At 39.1% G+C, this 23,479-nt stretch overlaps 1 protein-coding gene across 5 annotated transcripts in view; it reads left to right on the top strand.

The window, feature by feature from the left end:
• Positions 1 to 22,240, top strand: part of LOC122404938 — a 128,274-nt gene extending 106,034 nt beyond the window's left edge. For 4 of the 5 annotated variants that reach the window (XM_043409345.1, XM_043409343.1, XM_043409342.1 and 1 more), the window contains 4 exons: positions 10,866 to 11,290; positions 12,815 to 13,000; positions 14,221 to 14,567; positions 17,906 to 22,240. In XM_043409345.1, coding sequence (XP_043265280.1) covers positions 10,866 to 11,290; positions 12,815 to 13,000; positions 14,221 to 14,567; positions 17,906 to 17,957 — 1,010 coding nt within the window. In that variant the 3' untranslated portion in view covers positions 17,958 to 22,240. Of the gene's footprint in view, positions 1 to 10,865; positions 11,291 to 11,812; positions 12,597 to 12,814; positions 13,001 to 14,220; positions 14,568 to 17,905 lie in introns of those variants that run through there. The other variant, XM_043409346.1, reaches the window with a different exon arrangement.
• The last annotated feature ends 1,239 nt before the right edge of the window (positions 22,241 to 23,479 follow it).

Genomic DNA, 23,479 nt, shown 5'->3' with positions numbered 1-23,479 from the left:
CGCGTAACCCTGAAGAAATCGTACCGAAAATACCTTCGCTCGGTGCTGAAATACGGCGTCGTCTTGTAGTCGATTTATACAAATCGCCGCGACATTGAACAAGACGTGCACAAGCGCGGTTGTTTCGTCCAAATTTGTCCGTGGCGTGTGCCTGATTTAATGGCAACGGAATTAGATTTCCACGACCAGCGGAGAGCTGCAGTTTACCAGCAATTAATTCGATACACTCCACGTTTCGAGCAAGACTTACGTTATCAATAACCGATCGATCCTAAACCGAATTTCTTAAGTTCGATAAAGTATACGCGTTTCGAACAAACAGGGAAGAATCATCACGAATATTCAGGAAAAAGACGCTGTAAATTGTCATTTTGTCGAGAAATAAAATAATCGACGCTAAAAGCCCGAAACGCGCCAATTTCAAAATACAGAAATTTATCGATGAACGTAATTTTTCGTGATACGGAGCAAACAAGGAAGAATCGTCGCGAATGTTCGGGAAAAAGACGCTGTAAATTGTCATTTTGTCGAGAAATAAAATAATCGACGCTAAATGCCCGAAACGCGCCAAATTCAAAATACAGAAATTTATCGATGAACGTAATTTTTCGTGATACGGAGCAAACAAGGAAGAATCGTCGCGAATGTTCGGGAAAAAGACGCTGTAAATCGTCATTTTGTCAAAAAATAAAGTAATCGACGCTAAATGCCCGAAACGCGCCAATTTCAAAAATCGATGGACGTAATTTTCGTCGAAAATACATTTTCCGTGATATGGAGCAAACAAGGAAGAATCGTAGCGAATATTCGGGAACAAGACGCTGCAAATCGTCACTTTGTCGAAAAATAAGGTAATCGACGCTAAATGGCCGAAACGCGCCAATTTCAAAATACAGAAATTTATCGATGAACGTAATTTTTCGTGATACGGAGCAAACAAGGAAGAATCGTCGCGAATGTTCGGGAAAAAGACGCTGTAAATTGTCATTTTGTCGAGAAATAAAGTAATCGACGCTAAATGCCCGAACCGCGCCAATTTCAAAATACAGAAATTTATCGATGAACGTAATTTTCGTCTAGACGGTGAAATCGGAAGTGTGCCAAGTCGATCCGCGGCACGGTTTTGTTGCCATTAGTCGAACAATTCGTACCGATCGAGTTTTCGTCACGATCAGGGTCACGAGGTTAAAGACGATTATAAAAAGACTTCTTTGAATCGCTATACAGTTCACACCTCGAGAGTTCGTCGAAAAATTACGATATTCGTTACATTTAATTTGAAAATAACATTAAATCTCTCTTTTAAAAATCGAAGAAATTTTGATACTTTCTAAACCAGTGTGGCGAAAGTTTTGCAACAAAACTGAAGATGCCTCCGAGGAAGAGTCGCAACGTCGCCTGAATAAATCATACACTAAACGTTTCCACAGTTTCTATTTGCTCTCGTATATCAATAAGGAAGGAACGGAGTTGCCTTACGTTTTATTTATATCGAAATACGATTCGTACGAAAGCGAGTATTTTTACCAATCTCGTATTCCCACATCGACAATAATTCCCATCGAGCGTAATTTCGTAATAATCATTCCCGCGGCGATAATGGTACGAACAATAAATATTTATTTTCCCTCCCAACAACCCGATGACAATTAAATTACGTTCAATTCTAATTACGAATCGCATCGCGTCAAATCTCGTTACGGGTAAACGGAATGTATTTTAAATCGAACTTGTCGAATGCTTCCAGCGTGTATTATTTATTAAATCTGCCCTGATTAAGCGCGCGCCGCTCTCGCCTCTCGCGGCCGCCATGATGGTTTTCCACGACGGAACGCCGCGCGCCGGACCTTGGAATTCTCGCGCGGCGCGTGCAAGAATTTCCCGCCGGCCAGGAAAAAGGCGATAAAGTAATTCTCGCTATTTCTGACATCGGCTGCGAAAAGAGGGGGGACCCCGACAGGAATGAGCGTGCATTCTTTGCCCCGCGAGGAATAAAAGAAGCCCTCTGTGCGGGGCGACGATAATGAGTCAAAACGCGAGCCGTGCACACAGTCGATTACGTTCGGAAGCCGGCTGACGCAAGGACTCGCTTATTTTTATGGCGTGATGCGTTTCTGAATAACTTCGGCTCGACCTGCTTTTATTTTGCCTGCATTTCGACCCCGTTTCCGATACATTTCGATCACCCCCTTCCCCCCTCCGCCCCGTGTGCCTATTAATATTATTCGATACATTTACCATCGGTACATTCGACGTTGAATCGTATTTAGATTTTCCAGACTTCGCAACAGGTAAATTAACACAAATTCTAGATTTCGATTTTAGTGAATATACGAGGACCTAAAGCAAAGCGATCGAAAACGGTTTTTTCAGATCGGTATCATTGTGTTACGAGCTCTGTGAGGATTAATGTCTGTATGAAAAGATCATACTTGATTCTTTCGCGAAAGTTTTTGGAGAAAATGATACGTTACAATTTTTATTTCATAATTCTGTAATAAACGTAGTATTTCAGTGGTAAAATACTTGTTCGATAGTTTAAGCTTGACTGAGATCCTTTGTAATGGATGTTTCTTGGAATAGCTTTTTCAGAGCAGAGGATAGGAGCTTTGAAAAGGGGTGAGCAAGCTAGATAGTAAGCAAGGAGTGAGATAGCTAGCTTGCTAGCAAGGAGTGAGCTAGCTAGCTACCTACCAAGAAGTGAGCTAGTTAACTAGCAAACAAGGAGTGTGCTAGCTAGCTAGCTAGGAAGGAGTGAGCTACCTAGCTAGCTACCAAGAAGTGAGCTACCAAGGAGTGAGCTACCAAGGAGTGAGCTAGCTAAGAAGGAGTGAGCTACCTAGCTAGCTACCAAGGAGTGAGCTACCAAGGTGTGAGCTAGCTACCAAGGAGTGAACTAGCTAGCTAACTGGCTACCAAGGAGTGAACTAGTTAGTTAGCTAAGAAGGAGTGAGCTAGCTAGGAAGGAGTGAGCTACCAAAGAGTGAGCTAGCTAAGAAGGAGTGAGCTACCTAGCTAGCTACCAAGGAGTGAGCTACCAAGGTGTGAGCTAGCTAGGAAGGAGTGAGCTACCAAGGAGTGAGCTACCAAGGTGTGAGCTACCTAGCTAGCTACCAAGAAGTGAGCTACCAAGGAGTGAGCTAGCTAGGAAGGAGTGAGTTACCTAGCTAGCTACCAAGGAGTGAACTAGCTAGCTAACTGGCTACCAAGGAGTGAACTAGTTAGTTAGCTAAGAAGGAGTGAGCTATCTAGCTAGCTACCAAGGAGTGAGCTACCAAGGAGTGAGCTACCAAGGAGTGAGCTAGCTAGGAAGGAGTGAGCTACCAAGGAGTGAGCTAGCTAAGAAGGAGTGAGCTACCAAGGAGTGAGCTACCAAGGTGTGAGCTACCTAGCTAGCTACCAAGAAGTGAGCTACCAAGGAGTGAGCTAGCTAGGAAGGAGTGAGTTACCTAGCTAGCTACCAAGGAATGAGCTACCTAGCTAGCTACCAAGGAGTGAGCAAGCTAACTAGCTATCATTGAGTGTGCTAGCTAGCTACCAAGGAGTGAGCCAGGTACCTAGCTAACAAAGAACATTTGATCGATGCATTTTCTTACATTTTACTCAACAGAAACAATTTACGAGAAATAATGTAACCCTAAGCATGCTTTTAGAAAGAACTGTCTGAAACTGTAGACAACGTGTCGGTGAAACAAACGAACTAAAATCCGTAACTGATACCGTAAAACAACCCCTATATTTCGTACACATATTTTATAAATGGAGATTAAAATAAATACTCGCTGATATTGGATTTCATATTCCTGGGGAATTACGTTCGTTTCGATTTCGTCAAATAAAATTCTTTCGTGTTCGAACTAAAATCTATGAGCCTTTTCGACGAAAGCGTAAAATAGCAAAATTAAATTGGATCCTTTGCGAACGTCGTAATTGGTTCTTTCGTTGGCCCTACATTTAACCAGTCGACTGTGTTCGACGACTATATTCGTCAGAGAAATGGCAGTATTTTAAAGTTAGTTACCATTTTTGCTATTCGAACTGTAATTTTAGCAAAAACTAAACTGTAATTGTAAATTTCAATATGTTTAGAACCTTTGGAGGTCGCCACCAGAGGGCTGGTTAAACAATAAACTTTCTTTATGGTTCGGAGGCTTGCTGTTTTCAAATTAAAATGCTAACGAATTGTTTTTAATCGAAGCGAATTCCAAACGCGAGTCGAGTTCACGGGGCTTTGGGTAATTCGATTGTCGCTATCTTTGCGACTGTTAAGAGCAATTTACGACGAGCGTCGCAATGTTCGATGATAAGATCGTTAACAAGGAAACTCGACGCAGAAAATCGGTAATCGATCCCGTGGAAATCAATCCCCCGCTGTTTAGGAACAACTTTAATTACAAGGCGAATACAAGTGCGCTCGACTCGAAATTAATCAATGGTAATGTCCCGGTTCGAGTTGGAATTAGTAAAACTCGAGCGAGATTTGGTCTCCTGTAAACGAGAATCTATGCGGGACAAGTTCGTACAACGAAATAGAAAATAATTAATAACTGGAGAAATGTTTGTACAATCCTCGCATAATATACACGGTAATACATTAATTAAGACACATTACACGATGGCAATATTATATGGAAATTCGTTTATTATCGACAAGAGATTTAAAATAAACAAATTACTCAGAAATTATATTAATATATTAATTCATATTGATTCTTCCCATTTCGGTTCCCCGAGCAAACACGAAATATCTCTGAAAACCATCGCATTGCATCTTTCGTTCGCGGATATCAGAGAAGCTCCGTGAAAAAATAGAATCCAACTGCTCTTTGCAAACCGTACAAAATTTCCCTGCACTATTTTAGCTACATAAAATATTATTGCAAACTCGATCCTTTCATCTCGACTCCGCTCGTTGCTGAACGACCGTTCCCCCTCTACTCGACGACGAGCGTCAAACGAGGTTTCCGCGCAATCATCGGGGTCCCATTGTCACGGCTCCACAGGCTGACAAATTTTATTCCTCGAATAACGGATACGAATTTTTCGAAATTCAACGAAAAATTCAACGAAAGCTTGACTCCACTCGTGACTTAGTTTCTCAACAAATTATTAACATTCTCGAGAGCGAGGGGTAGAGGAAGGAGGCATCGTTCTACGGATTCTGCACTTCGAATTGTGCACAATTGTTTATAGCAAATGTGATGGAAAAGTCGTGGAAAATTTGGTGGAAGTTTACGATGCTACGAAAGACGAATCATAACTTTCTAATTGAATGATATTTCTTCGATTAAGTATCTGTTGAGGAAGTTGCCAGGTGAATGTATGGATGCATCGAAGTACCATAATACTGTTGCAATATTAAAATTGTATTTTTATGGATTTCGACCTTCATTAGGAATAAAAATAGATTCAGTTCCTGGACGAATTAATCAAATAACTATAATTTCAATAGGATCAGGATTTTTAATTTTTAAATAAACAGCACGCTACAAAAATCGTAATACAAAATGTCTTCGAAATAAAAAAACATCTAAAATCTAAAAAAATCTAGAAATCGCCTGGTTTGCACTGGATAGCATCTCATATAAGACTGTGGTCCAATTCTAGACGAAAAAAAAAGTTTTGTGGAAAGCCATAGTGGTGTTATCTTCTCCAGATAATACTTCTCTACATGAATGTAACGAATCATCTCAAGTATAAACACATCAGATCCCACGATAGCAATCAGCAGTCATCGTTAATGTTAAATTCATTAAAAAAATATAATCCAAAGAAGAACAGGATGAAATATAATAACAGTTCTCCATATTGAATGCATTTAATTCCATTCTAGGAAAGAGTTACAGTATACCATTAAACATATTTTTAGCAATATTTCCATCCTAATACATCATATCTTAATCTCTTGCATTTTATTATTACGAACCAACAATCTGGTCAACATTTCCTTGCATATTATATAAACATTGACTTTTCTCTACAAAATAGCATCGAAATCGTTACGTTTCATGCATTCACTTCGAAATTATAGTTATTTGAAGTCAGAAAGTTATGGATTCGTCTTTCGTAACATCCTCAATTTCAACAAAATTTTTCACCACTTTCCCATCACATTTGCTATAAACAATTATGCAGAATTCGAAGTGCAGAATCTGTCGAATGATGCCTTCTAATTATTTCATAATTATAAAATATATATATATAATTATTTCATAATTATAAAATATATATAATTATTTCATAATAATAAAATATATATACAATTATAATTATTTAGAAATTTGGCACATTTTTTGGCCCAGTTGTCGCGAAAATTAGAGTCGCTATTTATTGTTAGCGGGTAGTGGTCGTTTTGCAAACATGGCACGGTATGCACGGAACGCGGTGACGCAACTAATTATTTTCGCGATGCGTCGCCCACTCGCGCCGCGATAACACAGTTTCTGTCTTATTTTACCATCGCCCCGGGTTCGATCCGAATCGATCACGCGCGCGCGCGCGCGCGTAACAAGTAGCCGCGTGTAAACAGAAACGCGTGCACGGTGTCGCAACGTGTGCCACATTTCAAAGTAGTAATTGAAACGAAATTGGAAATCATTATTACGGTTGAATAGTAATTTCCTATTACGCAGTTACGCAATTAATCCAACGAGGGGAGGACGGTTCCTGCAAATCGCCTGTCGTTCCCTGGAACATCGATCAAAATAATTGCAAACCCACGTGTGGCCCACGCGCATGCGCAACAACGGTTAAAAATATTACGCGTGTTCTTATTCGATCGCATTCACAGAATCGTTCATTTATTTCGAGCTATTTGTTTTAACCCTTTGACTGATAAAGGCGTATATATACGCTTTCAGAAGTCTATCGATATGGTCAGTGATTGGTCAGTGTTTTTCGTTAATAATTCAAAAACGTAGCCCCATCCGACACTTTTGCAAAGGAAATTGTTGTTTAGAATCGTCTCACCTACCCCCCATTTCCGGTTCTTACACTATTTACGGAACACCCTGTATACGAAAGACGTAAATATACGCTCTCATGTATTCATCAATATACATATACGAAAAACGTAAATTTACGTCCTCTGCATTTTTTTTACTGTTTTACCAATTGATATGGAATTGAATAAAAATTGGATATTTTAATTTATTTGCATTTATTATTTTTTTGAACCGTAAAAGAATGGTCTCTTAAATCTCCGGGGTACTTTTTTGGTCACCAGACATGCGACGATCGCGCCATCTATGTTGATGGATTCTTCCTAGGACGCGCCCCAGTCAACAGGTTAATAACAATCTTCTGTTTCTTCTTTTATTTTAATTCTTACCACATTTCTACTCGATTTTTAATCAATGCTATACGATCGAATGAAATTTCTTTGTATTATTTTTCCAGAATCGTGTTTGTTCTCGTCGAGGTATCTGGTTTTATTAAATAATTTTTCGCTGGTTTTCCCCGCCTTGCCAGTCGTTTACGTTGCTAAAAGTGCAAGAAATAATGATCTAGAAGTGCATTTACTTATGTAGCCGCAGCGACGTGCACTGTCCCGCTTTCATTTTATTTTTACCCTGTATACCTTTCTATTTGTGCACTTGCTTTGGGGCGTGAATAGTACTCTCCCTCTCTCCTCGAATCTGCACGACAAACAGTCCGAATTACAGAAATTTCTCGTTTCTCGAACACGCGATTGATACCGATCGTTTGTCTCCGAACGTCTCGTAGAAATATTTCAGCCATAAAACGCATCCATTGCTAAACTAGTCCCAAATAATCGAATTGCAATATTATTTGAATAGAATCATCACGTCGTAAAATTTATCTCCGTTTCGCAAGACGGGTTTACGATTTACAAAACTGAAATTCTCTCTTGAACGTAGAACAGTAACGTGTAAATAAAAAAAATAATATTCGCGACGCTTAAATTCAGTAAAACACGACGCTGTTTAAAATTCAAATTACGTATTATATTCGTAGCCTTTCTCCGCGAACATAATGCATTTTGCAGAATTCTCTGTTACTGTACCAGAGACGAATTGCATACTAACATGTTTTCGTTGCTGGAATAATAACATAGCTCGCTGTTTGCGCTTCTCGAGGCAGTATAAATATTCCCGACAGCGGATCATTTGTTATGGAAGGATTGTTATTGCAACGGAAACGTAAGAAAAGTATTACTACGATTACGAAAAAGAAACATTGAATTATTCCCGACCTCAGTTTACAGAGCCTGAACAAACATATTTTTATGAATGTTTTTTCTTGTCGCGTGGAATTTTAATTTCGTGAAACAACAAAATATTAAAATGCAATTCTATAATATAAACGTAATCGACTTGTAATATCCTTAAGAGCACTCAATATTTGCGATTAACGGTGATATTGAAATTCACGAATATACCCAATTATTTGAAACTTAATTTAGCGTGTCTCTCGCACGAAACCCCGATAGCAATTAAGCGGAAAATGAAACCGAAGTGAATTTAATTTTACCAATCAACAATTCCGAGCGCATTGACGAGACGGATCCGATCTCTTTTTATGTCGTTTGTGTATCCCGGAAATTAACTGAAAAGTTTTTCTTCCCGTCTATCGAGTTTACAGAAAATTCTTGGTACAACGTTGGATTTATAATTCGTTCCATTCGTCGGATTAATTGCGAAATTTTTTAAACGAAAAATATATCGAGAAGCAAGTAATATAGAAATATTTTCCGTAAAATAAATATCGCAAGCATCGGTTGAAGTGAAAGACTAGTCTACGAAAATAGCAATATAGTTCGAACATTTTGCATCGGTATTCGGTGCATTATACACGTTGCTATGACGCCCAACAATTTTTGGCCAGTGTCCTACGAGTGCAATGATCTCCACTACAAACTTAAAAAGGCATCGTCCGCTTCACTGGCGTTCGTAGAAATTTCTACGAGTGAATCAGATCGTTTGATACTAAACGTGCCACCGTGTAGTTACGTAAGAAAGCTAAACCGTGAAGAAATCACCGAAAAATCTTCGAAGTCATTCATTTGCAACTTTAATATCAAAGTAAATATAATCATACTAAATGCAGTGGTTATTTTTAAAAATTTATTTAAAAAAAAAAGAATTTTTTGATTATTATATCATTAACTATACTTGTCTTTTAGTGGCATAATTTGCTTCTAATCGGTCCTTTGATACTAAACGTGCGATCGATCATCTAAATGCAGTGATTATTTTTTGGAAAATTTATTTAAAAAAAAAATTATTGATTATTATATCATTAACTATACTTGTCTTTTAGTGACATAATTTGCTTCTAATCGGTCCTTTGATACTAAACGTGCGATCGATCATCTAAATGCAGTGATTATTTTTAGGAAAATTTATTTAAAAAAAAATATTTTTGATTATTATATCATTAACTATACTTGTCTTTTAGCGGCATAATTAGCTCCTAATCGGTCCTTCTAAGTACGTAGCCCCCAACAATCTCAGTTTCCTTCGAGGTTCTCGATGAGCACAGTAAAATTGAATATTAAAGAGAACATCCATAATTTCTCGATCGTCGTCGTTAGTAGTAAAGCACTTAGCGGATGTTAATCGACGGGGAAGCGTGGATCCAACACACAACGCAAACTCTTCACGATCGAATGAAATTTAAAATTGAAAGTCCATCGGTCCGTATCAAACGAGATTCGATACGCAAACGAGGAAACGCGTCCAGAAGCTACGCGCGTTAATACGTTCGAAAATAACACGGCCGGCGGATAAACAAACTATAGAACGTACACCGTATTGTTTTCGTCGCTGTCAATTTTTGCAAACAAGAACTGCTAGAACCATCGAGTTACAGCGGGACGCATTCACCAAAACGCAGTTAAATGCACATCCTATTGTCGCGTTTGAACATTGAAATTCGATTTTCTCGAAAACAAAGCACCCCCATTCCTCCCCTTTCTATCCACGCGTGGAAACTTTACTCCGCATTTCCGACTGTTTTTTTCCCCACGACAAAAGCATTTTCCCTTTGCGCGATCGCGTCGGTTTCGCGTAACGTAAATATTAAAATGTAAAGTATTCGATCTGTTCGCGTCGGTTTCGCGCGCCTACTTGGCATTGCATTAATTCGATTAAACTTTCCTCGAGGAGCGTTGCGAAAAGAAAATAAAGACAAAAACGATTCAGTGGCTGGCGAGACAGAGTCTATTTGCCCGGAAGACCGCTTTCGCGGACGCGTAATAACGTGATATGAAACAGAAAACAAACCCCCGCCGGGTCTGGAAATAAGTTTGAAGAATCGAGACGAGCCTTAACCGGCCGGAAAACTCTCCCTATAAATTTCCCCCGTACGCGCGGGGGGATGATTTATTGCATGGCTGCGCGTACGGAAAACATCCCGTGCGCGGCGGAAACTTCGACGATCCGCGTCGCGTCCCGCGGGAGAGAATAATTGCGAATTAAAATATGAATGGCGCGAATATGGAAGACTCGTAATCGAGAAATATTTATTTCGCGGTTAGATCGAATTTAAAAACTATATTCTCGCGTTTATTGTCTCCATATCGATACGCAACGATCGAAGAATACTTGGCGCGAAGTTTGAACGAACATTTTAATTCGCAGGAGGAATGAGAAGAAAAGAAATTTTAATTAAGGTCCTTTGATTCTCTGATCGTCGGGAGCCTCCCAACAGATTACCTGGCTTAATAGCTCGACTATTAACGGGTCGGGTGGGAGTTAATTAACGATAAAGTATCGGTAAAATTACTATTTCTAATATGTTGTCTGGGGGGTAAAATCAATGGTTGAGACATCGAATGGAAGATAGATTTTTACTTGGATTGGCGAGGATGATTTTTATTTGGATGATCGCGTTAATTGCAGAGAGCGACAAGAGGGTGATAGTGAAACGTGAGGCTGGAGGGGAGTTCGGGTTTCGCATACACGGCTCGAAACCGGCGGTGGTGTCCGCCATCGAGCCGGATACGCCGGCGGAGAGCTCGGGCCTCGAGATCGGTGACATTGTGATGTCGGTGAACGGGAAAAGTGTCATGGACGCGACGCACTCGGAAGTCGTCAGGCTTGCGCACTCTGGCACCGACGTCCTTGAACTCGAAGTGGCGAGAACCTGCAACGTATTGGCACCGAAAGTCGCCAGGTCAGGGGCGAAGGAAGACCCACAGGAGGCGCCCCTCTGTTCCGGCTACCTTTGGAGAAAATCCACCACATCCACCAACACGGACAAGTGGGTTCGAAGATGGTTTGCTCTGCGTCGCGACAACTGCTTCTACTATTACAAGACTGACGCGGTGAGTCCAAATACTATTTACACCTTCGTTCGCGTAGAAACGCACAGCCCCCGGTTAAGTGAAATGAAATATAGGGGGTTTCTACTTCGTGGAATAGTCAGTTTTATTTGAAATTTTGTTAATAGATGCTTGGGAAGAGACTGTTCATTTACTTTTGCAACATGGCGGAAACGTAGAGTACCCGGTTAAGTGAAATGAAATATGGGGGGATTTTTACTTCGTGGAACAGCAAGTTTTATTTGAAGAGCCTGTTTTCTTGCGATTTTCATTTACTTTTGTACAATAGCGGAAATGTAGAGTACCCGGTTAAGTGAAATGAAATATAGGGGGCTTCCACTTCGTGGAACAATCAATTTTATTTGTAATTTTGTTAACAGACACTTGTACAGAGCCTATTCTCTTGTAATTTTCATTTACTTTTGCAAAATGTCGGAAACGTAGAGTTCCCGGTTAAGTGAAATGAAATATAGGGGGACTTTTACTTCGTGGAACAGCCAGTTTTATTTGAAATTTTGTTAACAGATGCTTATGAAGAGCCTGTTCATTTACTTTTGCAAAATGGTGGAAACGAAGAGTTCCCGGTTAAGTGAAATGAAATGTGGTGGATTTTTACTTCGTGGAACAGCAAGTTTTATTTGAAGAGCCTTTTTTCTTGCGATTTTCATTTACTTTTGCACAATGGCGGAGTACTCGGTTAAGTGAAATGAAATGTGGGGGACTTTTACTTCGTGGAACAATCAGTTTTATTTGAAATTTTGTTAACAGATGCTTGGGAAGAGCGTGTTCATTTACTTTTGCAAAATGGCGGAAACGTAGAGTTCCCGGTTAAGTGAAATGAAATATAGGGGGACTTTTACTTCGTGGAACAATCAGTTTTATTTGTAATTTTGTTAACAAACGCTTGGGGAGAACCTGTTCTCTTGTGATTTTCATTTACTTTTGCAAAATGGCGGAAACATAGAGTACCCGGTTAAGTGAAACGAAATATAGGGAGCTTCTACTTCGTGGAACAATCAGATTTATTTGAAATTTTGTTAACAGACACTTGGGAAGATCCTGTTCCCTTGCGATTTTAATATACTTTTGCAAAATGGCGGAATCAATTCTTAATTAACCAAAATATACACACGTGTATAGAGAAGCTTAATTCGTATAAAGATCGAAGAATAATTCTATCGAGTGGCCAACGTAAATATATAAGTTTTCAAAGGCAATTTTCGTTTTTTTTTTAATGAACTTTTTGAGAAACATTCGACCGATTGCTATTTGATTTGGTCGTTAGCAAGCATAGCTATCTAAAGGTAATCCAAGCCACGTAACCGGAGGCAAGTAACGCGAAAGATGGTGACTTGAAAGTCGGGATCGTTTGTCAAAAGTAAAGTCGTCCGACCACGCCTCGTTGAGAGCGAAGCCCATTTAACTTCTATACTTGTCCCGCGAATTACATCCATCGAAATGACAAGTGTTTACACACGATCGTTTATTCGATAAATGGTTCAACGAGGGTGCGATCCCGTCCCGCAGGATTCACAGCCGGTGGGGGCGGTAATGCTGATAAAGTACGACGTGGAGCAAACGCCTGAACTGAGGTTGCACAGTTTCGCGATAAAGAAACAGGGTGCACCGACGCTACGGCTCGCGGCGGACACCGAGGAGGCTGCCATCCGATGGACGACTGTCATTAAGGAAGCCATCGAGAGGAACGACCAGGTGCGTACCCCCGACCGCTCGAAACTCGGCCAACGATTCGTAATTAATGCATGGAATAACTGGTTAATCGATACGAGGCTATTACAATAACGATTCATGGCGGAATAATTAAAGTCGCTCGAAGACGGAGGAACATAAAATAACATAAAGAGCCATTGAATAAAGTCTGATTTTATCGATCCCAAAATCCTGATAGCGGAGCAACAGAAAATTGTTTGGAAAATGGAGTAAGCTGAATCAAAAATCATTCTGGATGCTCCGTTCGAGCTGAAGTCCGCGGATTTAATAATATGCGGAAACTTCGAGGTCCTTCGAGTTTAAGAAAATAGGATTCGTTTTAAAATTTCTGGACTTCGGCGATATAGTTACGAGAGTTGTTTCACCGAGCCAACTTCGACCCGGGAAAATTGAAGCGTTTCGGGGCCGGGAGGGGGTGGTGGAATTGCATTGTTCAATCGGGGGAAATTTTATGACGGGATCGATCCGAACTAATTAGACTTAGTTCGCGAAACGGAACTCTGAAAATTAAAATTTTCAGCAGCTCGAGTTTCGCTCGATCCCGGAACGTTCGCGTTGAATATAATATCAATGCTTCGAACATTTTCTGCTATTTCCACTATTGGGGAAATACGTAATAAATTTTCTAGATGGGTAGTTTCTCTGTTATTTGATTTTTGACATTTTTGGAAACACGTAAATAATTGCGATTTAAAACGTTCGTTAAATTCGTATTCGCTCCAGCGATTTACTTTCCGACGACGTAGACTTTTCCATTCGAACTTTTTAAAGATGCAATTTCTTATAATGAGATTTATGGCTTCGCGGGTTAATGGGTTCCGTGCTGCGCCAATTTCACGTGGCTTTTCATTCACGCGGCGTGGGTCATCGATGGGCCACGGCTGTCGATCTCCTTTTTAACGCGTGTAACGCGTAATCAATTCTTTAAATATTTGATTACCGTACGAATTCGAAGCATTTATCAAACTGAAGTAATCTTCGAAAGAATTCAACTCAGGGGTACCAAAGTAAAGTTCCGTTAAAATTCTTTTCGTAAAATTACAAAAGCTCAAAGATCGACGTGTATACGATGAAAAATTTCGATCATTTTTCTCCGGGGGGGTGAAAATGTCAGCCCTCAAAGTGGACGGTTTATTGCGAATGTCCGTTTCAATTTGTACGAATTCCTCGGTTTTATTCGAGATTCCGGGCGTGTTTTGCAGGTCGACACCTGGCTGGAAGCGTCGTTGAGGATGCGCGAAATGGCGGCGTGCGCCATTCAGAGACCGGATTGCTTCGGATACCTGAGCAAGCAGCAAGAGTACGCGAGAAAAACGTCCTCGCCGACCGGATGGTCCAGACGCTATTGCGTGCTGAAAGACGCCGCGTTGTATTTCTACGACGACGCGAACGCGGAGAAGGCGTTCGGCGTCGCCTGCCTTCACGGGTTCAGCGTCCACGGCAGCGCGCCCACTTCCGGCGGCAGGAAGCACGCGTTCGAGCTACAGCCACCGGATCCCACGCAGAGGAATTACATCTTCGCCACAGAATCCGAAATGGACAAGAAACGGTGAGGAATGTTCCGTGCTTTAAATAGATTGCGACGGTTTTCCGACCACGGTCGGGGACTTCTTCTTCGATGTACAGCAGAATTACGATTATTATTCCGATTATTCTATTAGGAATGTCCGAATAACCGGCATATTCCGATTATTCTTCGGTAAATGCTACGGGGATTATATTATGTTACGCCTACAAATGAATAATACAAATTGCCTTAAGGGGGGCCTTTCTACTTTGTGGGATTTATAAAATTGAATTCTTTTTTGTATTTTCTTTTAGTGTATAGTCTCGAAAATATATTTACCGAATATTATCTACCTAACCCAGACCTAACTAAGTTGCCTTTCTACTTTGTCTGATTTAAAAAATTGAATTTTTTTTGCATTTTCTTTTAGTATGAAGTTTCGAAAATATATCTACCAAATATTAAACTGAAATTTGAATAATTAACGAAGTTATAGTCTGCTGTAGTGTACCACGCGCAGGTATAATTGGACATAAAACTTCTTTTATTGGATAACTAAAAACTAATTAAAATTTAACCCAGACCTAACTAAGATGCCTTTCTACTTTGTCTGATTTAAAAAATTGACTTTTTTTTGCGTTTTCTTTTAGTATGAAGTCTCGAAAATATATCTACCTATTAAATTGAAATTCTGAAAACTAACGAAGTTATATAACTGGACATAAAACTTCTTTTATTGGATAACTAAAAACCAAAAAAAAAAAAATTTCAAATCGTTCTAAAAAAATTATTTTCAATCGCGGGGGTCAATTGCAATCATTTTTGGTCAGTACACATACCCCCGAAATCCTATGCACTTTCGAGAAAAAAATTCTTTAGTGAAAACGCAATGTCTGACTATGTCTAAGTCCCCTGAAATTGCATGCGTATGTTTAAACAATCATAACTCCTGAACGGATTGGAGGATTTTAATGTTTCAAACGGCAAACAACGCGTACTTTGGTGAGGAATATGTAGAAATTCTAAAAATATTCGAAAAGTTGTTCCTTAGCCTCGTAAAGTGAAAAAAAAACCCATAAAAATGGTCCTATATTCAAACAGCCATAACTTCTACAATAGTGCATATATTTCAATGAAACTTTTTTCTGAAGTAGAGCTCATGGGTACTTATAAAAAAGTATTAGACAACTTTTCCGTAGAGCGTCGAACAAAATTACTAAAAATTAGAAACAAATTTCTAAGAAAAATCGACGGAGGGTAGGTACCTAAATTTTCCGTCAAATAAAAAAATTTCAAATCGTTCTAAAAAAAATATTTTCTAGCGCGGGGGTCAATTACAATCATTTTTGGTCAATAGACATACACCTGAAATCCTATGCATTTTCGAGAAAAAAATTCGAGAAGGTGTGAAATTTTTCGAAGGAAAAAAAAAATTTCAAATCGTTTTGGAAAAATTATTTTCGGTTGTGCGGGTCAATTGCAATCATTTTTGGTGAATAGACATACCCCCGAATTCCTACGCACTTTCGAGAAAAAAAATTCAGAAGGTATCTAAATTTTTTGATGAAAATAAAAAATTCCAAATCGCTTTAAAAAAATTATTTTCAGTTGCGCGGGTCAATTGCAATCATTTTTGGTGAATAGACATACCCCCGAAATCCTATCCACTTTCGAGAAAAAAATTCGAGAAGAAAAAATTTCAAATAACGTGTATTTTGATGAAGAATGTTGAGAAATTCTAAGAACGTTCCAAAAGTTACTCCTTAACCCCGTAAAAATGGTCCATTTTCACGTTTTTATCACTTCGTATGTAAATATAGTCCAATTATCCGCCATATTTCATTTTCCCTAGCTCCAGAATTTTACTGTACTCAAAAATATTCGTCGAACAAAATAACTATACCGAATACCGTTCGAATACTTAGATATTCTAATATTACTTGAATTCTTAACCCTGGAATACCAAACACGATGTATCTTTGAACTTCAAAATTCTGGTAAATTGGCTATAAATATTTAGATGCTCTAAAATTAAAAATTGCACGAATTAAAAACATGGTACACTGTGCTTCGTGGAACAAGGACCTTTAATCGTTATGGTGTTGAAGATTCGGAACAATGGTATTTCAAATACTGTTTGAATTACACGTCAAAGGAAGCATCTAGTACATAGGATGTTCTTACAATGGGTGACACGGATTTCTTGACCCTTGTTGACCTAATATGGTTATCGATTGTTTACTTGGAACAATTGTTACCAATGACTCCCCCCCTGCGCAGGATGGTTCAGCCTGAAACATTTTTTGTGGATCCTCGATTTTAACTTCATCGAGATGAAAGCAATTGTCAAAAGAGTTTTCTGCAGTGTTTCTAAATTTCCAAGTTAAACCATAAAACAAAGATACACTCGAACCACTCTTGTAAAACAATAGAACTCACGAGTGGATAATGAAATATTCTATAAGATCGCGGATTCTAAAGAATTGTCAAAAGAGTTCTGCAGTGTTTCTAAACTAAGTTAAACCATAAAACAAAATTCCTGCGACACCTGTAACGTACAAAATACTATTGAACTCATCTTGACAATTTGCCCTAAATACGATATAAAGAGGATTCAAACATAAGCTACAAAATTCACTAACGATCCTACGAGAAATCATGCAAAAAAGTTTCAAACTTATTAAAAGACATTAAAGTATACCAATTTGCTCTAAATATGATCAGTTCCACTAGGTAACCCAATTGTGGTCACTAATAACCATCAAGGTGCATGTGACCTAAAACACTCAAAAAAAAAAAAAAAAAAAAAAAAGAAAAACAGAAAGATACACTCGAATATTCTTGTAAAATAATAGAACTCACGAGTGGATAACGAAATATTCTATAAGATTGCAGATCCTCGATTTTAACGTCATCGAGATGAAAGTAATTGTCAAAAGAATTCTACTATTTTTTAATTTTCCAAGTTAAACCGTAAAACAAAGATACACTCGAACAAATCCTAGACCAATACCCCAAATACTGTGCCAAAAGGATGCGATATAATATATCAAGCGTAACAAGCATGCTACAAAAGGCAAACTCATGCAGAAAAATCCTAGCCTTCCTGAAAGATATCGGAATCTATCACAAACTGTAAGCCTTGAAGATAATTATGAACCTACATAAGTACCTTACAGTTCCAAAGCAAACGTGGTCACTCATAACCTAAGAAGGTGCATGTGACCTTAAACATTCAATTAAAAAAAAAAAAAAAAGATACACTCGAACACTCTTGTGAAACAATAGAACCCACGAGCGTATAACGAAATATTCTATAAGATTACGAATTTCACCCAGGAAAAATTGTGTTTCACGAAAAAATTGTGTTTGGCTTTCAGGTGGCTCGCCGCCCTCGAATATTCTATCGATCGATGGATAAAGATTGGTTGACACAGGCCGATCTACCGCACGAAGAGGCAAAGAAGTCGAAGCAGCGAAGATCCATTAAGGTGTCCTTCGCCTCTTCCTGTTTCCGGTTCCTAACGAACATTGTCGCAGATCACAAGCTCACCAACCATTGTCATCGTCGTTTCGATTGTCGCGCGCAAATTCATCACGTGGATCATGTCGCAAATACTCTTCAAATTCGCGATTCTTCGAAAGTCTTGACACTCGAAACGTTAACCGTGGTTTAGTCACGAACGAATGCAGGAGAAAAGTCGAAAGCGTGAATTGTCACCAGGTACGTTAATTTTGTCGTCACGCTCTCTTACGAATATGTTGCTGGGTAAATAGCTTGTACCGCTTTGTATATTTACCGATATGTGTTTGCACGAATTTACAAAACTCGCCTTCACCGAGGACCGGATCGAATTCATCTTGTCCTAGAGAACAAACCATCCTCGATTACTCAACTTTTTGTACAGAATTACGCGATTCACCCCTCTCTCTCTGTGGCACGTCGAATTTTCTCAGATTTTCTCTTCTAGCTGTCGATATTTCAGATTCTCACCGACTTCGTCTCGTTGTTGCAAACGATCCTGATCGACGGGTTCACGCGTCTTATCGGACTCGATGTCGCAAACACACCTTTATTACAATTGCTAGCTATCAGTGGCGTTCTATTTATTACGGATTAAACGCTGGAAATGCGATCGATACTCGAAGCAACGTTTCTCGAACGCGGTACGCGATTTATTTACGAACGTTAACGCTATAGTTTTGAGAGAATTTCGAGCAGCAATCGACTATTAAAATTATTTCTCATCGAAACGTTTAACGCGCTTTAAAAAATTAGGTAATCGGTGGAAACGCTTCCAAATGCCAAAACCCCTCGGTGCACGTTTCGTCCCTGTTTCGTTTGATGTTTCAAAAACATGACCCATTTTTCACGAAGGGTGTGCGTACAGGGTAATCTAGAAAAAAGGATTCCCGGGGAAAAATAGGAGCGCACAGTACCAAAAAAAAAGTGCACGAAAAAATTCAAACTTATGACGTGCAATTTTTTGTTACCGTTAACTTTCATCGAACAATCAAGAGTATAGTTTTAACGAACAAATCGGACCCAGTTTCTCGACCTTTGAATTTAGGTCTTCCATGAAAATTGGAATTTATACAGTTCCTCTTCCAAAACCATGTTCTTCGTTCATTTATTCACATAGCGATCGTAAGCGAATGACTTCAGAAAAAATGAAACGCACAATACTCGGTATTTGACTAAAATAATATTATTATTAAATCAGCTGGAAAATAGATTAGTCGAACCGGCCGTTGAAAATTGAGAAACGATGCTTTAAGTAGATAATTCCAAGTTACCAGGTCAGGCACAAACGTTAATAATCGCGAACACCGTGCTCGCCGTTTAGTAACGATCGATATATCAAACACGACTTTTGGATTCCGTTTTTATACACGTATTACGTATTACGACATTTGCATACTTTATTGATACGCAGGAATTGAAATCTTATTCATACTTTAACGAGCGTCGAACATCAAAAGCGAGAATGAGGATTGTTTATTCACCGATTGTGTCTTGTTATTAATTAGAAAAAGATTACCACGTTCACTTACGGATATAGGACTCGATTTAGCTTTTAAGAAGGTGAAAAATCGTCCACTGCGTATTTCACGAATTCTCCATATATGCGAGTGTTTACCGAAGCGTACAGCAAAGCTACAAGTCGGAATGGAATCGACTGGCCACGTTCCACGCGACTTCCCCCGCCACAGTCAACGTGTCAGTTATCCGGGAGGAAAGAACAGTGCTCGAAACACCTAATAGGATTCAAGTTTAAGTAAACCTTATTGTACGTATGTATGTACAATGGTATTAGAAATATTTTTAAATAGCGATTGTTTATTGTTTTGATTGGTACTCCAGTATTTAAATATAAAAAAAGATTATTACGTATATTAAAACGATTATGTAGAATAGCCACTTTAAAACAAAATTTTGAAAGCCAAACACTGGATGAAATTAGGGAAGAAACCTCTTCTAGAAAGTTGTTGTTAAAAGTCTGAATTTTATTTAGAAGCAGTCTGATTTGATAAAGGCGAAGGAATAAAAAGATGGCGGGTAACAGTTCCTCAGCGTCCTCGAAACGGCCAATCGATTTCGTTCTGTGATCATCCTCGTTATACCAATTCCTAGAAGCGATGCGTTGTTTGTACTTTATCGTTTGTAAAACCGTTGCCCGGTATCGATAAGCGAATACCTTAGTGTCGTTGCAAGCGTTTATTAATTGAATCGCGACGCACAAAGTGCCATCGCGAAAACGCGTCGAGGATGAAGAAAGTCGAGGAAGAGAGGCGTTAGTATAAGAATCGTGAATTGCGACATCGTCGAATCGGCTGAAAATCCCGCGAAACGAAACCAGCGAAACGTTCGTTCGAATAAATTATTGTTTCGTTCGATCGTGATCGAGTGTTGATTTTTGCTAGTCGCGCGAACACGTGAAAGTGAACAGTACAACGTAAGATTTTTGCGATCAAGGTATCGTGAACTGTAGATAATTTAAGCGTAGGGCGAATTGTTTGGAACGGACCGCGAAGAGAACGACGCAAAGATTAGTTTCTACCGATCGCTAATGTTGTCGGCGAAACTGTTCTTGTAAATAAACAATTGTGAATAAGATTTACGCCAAATGCAAATCAACGAACTTTTACTATATCATTGTTCGTGACGATTCTACGAGCCTCTGGTTTTCGATCAACCTATTCTCAGTGTTTCATTCCCTGAGCAGTTAGTTCCGTCGGGTCATTTAACCCTTTCAGTCTTTTTTGCATTTTTTAAGTATGAAATTTTAATAACATTGAGACTTAATTTTCTTGAACATAGTGGACGAGATATCTTTTATTTTAATCATAGTCTGTGTTACGATAGTCTGTGTTAACACGTTAACTGCCACGCCAATTTTCAGAAACAGAAATATTCTATAATTCAACGAACATGTTGTTTTGCAATATCTCAAATTAAAGTTATTTACGATTTTACCAAGTATTAGTATGGAAAGTGTAAAGTGTCGGTCACCGGTGACCACCGTGGCCAATCGATCGAATTTATCGAAGTCCGCGACTGAAGAGGGTTAAACGAGCTCCGACAAAAATTTACGTCGAAACTGAAACGCTCATCGAAACAAAGTACCTTCAGGAACGTCGTGTTCCGCCATGATAGAACGAAAAATAAAACGAAACACCCGAGTATGCCAGCCGCGAGGATTCGAAATACGGCGGTGAACGCAAGGGGGGAGGGGATTGACCAAAAAAGAAAAAAAAAAGTATGCAATCCGAATTTTAATCCCTCGAAGCGATTTCATCGACGAGAACGTCGAGAGATACTCCTGTTTATATGTTTTCGTTGGCCCCTCCTCCCTTCGAGCAACTTCGGAGATCCGCCATTGGAGGGACTTAATTGTTCGAGTATTCCTCGCGTGTAATAAACGTCAGGAGAGAGATCCCCCCCCGGAAGAAAATATCCCCCCCCCCGTGCGAGTAAACCTTCTTTCGCGTGTTTTGTTGCGTGATCTCGAGGCATAGAACGTGAACGCGTAAGGAATTGCCGTGATTATATTCGCCGTTCGTACCCGCCAATATTTGTATCGGGATCGAGGGAACGAAAATGGAGGAAAAAAAAGGTACGAAGGAGGGGAAGAGGGAATGGGAGAAGAGTCCCGACGAATTGATGGGCGAGTTGTCAAAGTTGATTGCGACAAGAATCGATCGAGAGAGACCGTTCCTCTCTCGAGAGGACGAGAAACGCGGAGCAACGAATGGACGAGACGGAGGGGCACACGCGATCGTAAACGAGGCGCGTCGATCGTCCGCGGACGAGCGCGCGAAATTTCAAACGACAGACCGCTCAAAAGCACACAGATAATAAAATAGGAGGTTTAATACAATTGTAGATTGAATTGCGTCAATTATTTACCCGTCGCCCTTCGAGCTGGTTTGAAGGATGTTGGATTTTATCGCTGTTTAGATGAACGCGGTGTTCGACCATAGGTGGTTTTCGTCTCGTCGCAGAAAACCGGATCGCCGGATCGTTTTTCACGACCGGTTGCATTTTCTGTTCGTACCAGAGCGTTTTTTGTTTCTCAGGCGACTTTGTAAAGTTCGAGTTCGAGTTCGTTTTCGTTTTCGTTTACGTTTTCGTCTCTCTGTGGTATTCGTTAACTTTCGAATAGTTACTTTGACCGGAAGGAGTCCTTGAAATTAGGACCACTCCCCCTCAAACCCCCTCCCGGAACGGTGGTCGTTTTCGAACTCGAAAGATATAGTGTCTACAATGATAACATACATTTGTAATTATGTCAGATAATGATAATAAATATATTAATTATTATATTTTTATCAGTGATAAAACGACGATATGATACAGTGTTTTATCCTTCGGTTTGGTTTACGTAGTAAGTAGAAATTATAGAAATATTTTCTGTTGGAAGATACTCGACCTAAAGGTTCTATATTCCCTTGTAATGTACATTTCCACTACTATTCTCGACAAATGAGTTCATTTAAAACCTATTCGATATAATTTTTCTAAAATGTTTCAAAAATTTGTGAAATATTGAGAAAATCAAATTGATTTTCACACTAAAAATGTAAACGAGAGGAAATTCATTAAAAAATCAAACAAAATTTAATTATATTACGCGACGAGTTACTTCGAACGCCATGTCGTGGCAGAACTCGTAAGCTGCGAGCACTTTCTACCTGGAACAGTCGCTAATTTAAATCGCTAGCCATAATTCAATACCATCGTAAATTAATTTTAAAAATGCTGTTACAGTTCGAACAACGAAGTTGCAAATTTGCTATTTACTCAAAAACTGGTGATAAATCAATTTTCAATTAGAACAGTCTACTTTGGCATATTAGTTCTTGAAACCCAAGTTGCAAATTCAAATAATCTTTTACAGACTCGTTCAGTGCTATTTGCTTAATATTATGATCACAATTTAATTATACTGCACAATTTACTATACAGTAGACAAGAAGAACGCTCAATCTCTTTTCGATTCCCCATAAACACTATTCTCAACTGTAATTAATCGCTAATTTAAATCGCTAGGCATAATTCAATGCCATCGTAAATTAATTTTAAAAATGCTGTTACAGTTCGAACAACGAAGTTGCAAATTTGCTATTTACTCAAAAACTGGTGATAAATCAATTTTCAATCAGAACAGTCTACTTTGGCATATTAGTTCTTGAAACCCAAGTTGCAAATTCAAATAATCTTTTGCAGACTCGTTCAGTGCTATTTGCTTAATATTATGATCACAATTTAATTATACTGCACAATTTACTATACAGTAGACAAGAAGAACGCTCAATCTCTTTTCGATTCCCCATAAACACTATTCTCAACTGTAATTAATCGCTAATTTAAATCGCTAGGCATAATTCAATGCCATCGTAAATTAATTTTAAAAATGCTGTTACAGTTCGAACAACGAAGTTGCAAATTT

This window comes from Colletes gigas, unplaced genomic scaffold (genome assembly GCF_013123115.1).
Source record: "Colletes gigas isolate AHSC1104 unplaced genomic scaffold, ASM1312311v1 Colletes_gigas_Sc00003, whole genome shotgun sequence".
Classification (NCBI taxonomy): domain Eukaryota; kingdom Metazoa; phylum Arthropoda; class Insecta; order Hymenoptera; family Colletidae; genus Colletes; species Colletes gigas.
This window is presented reverse-complemented; position numbering and strand designations above follow the sequence as displayed.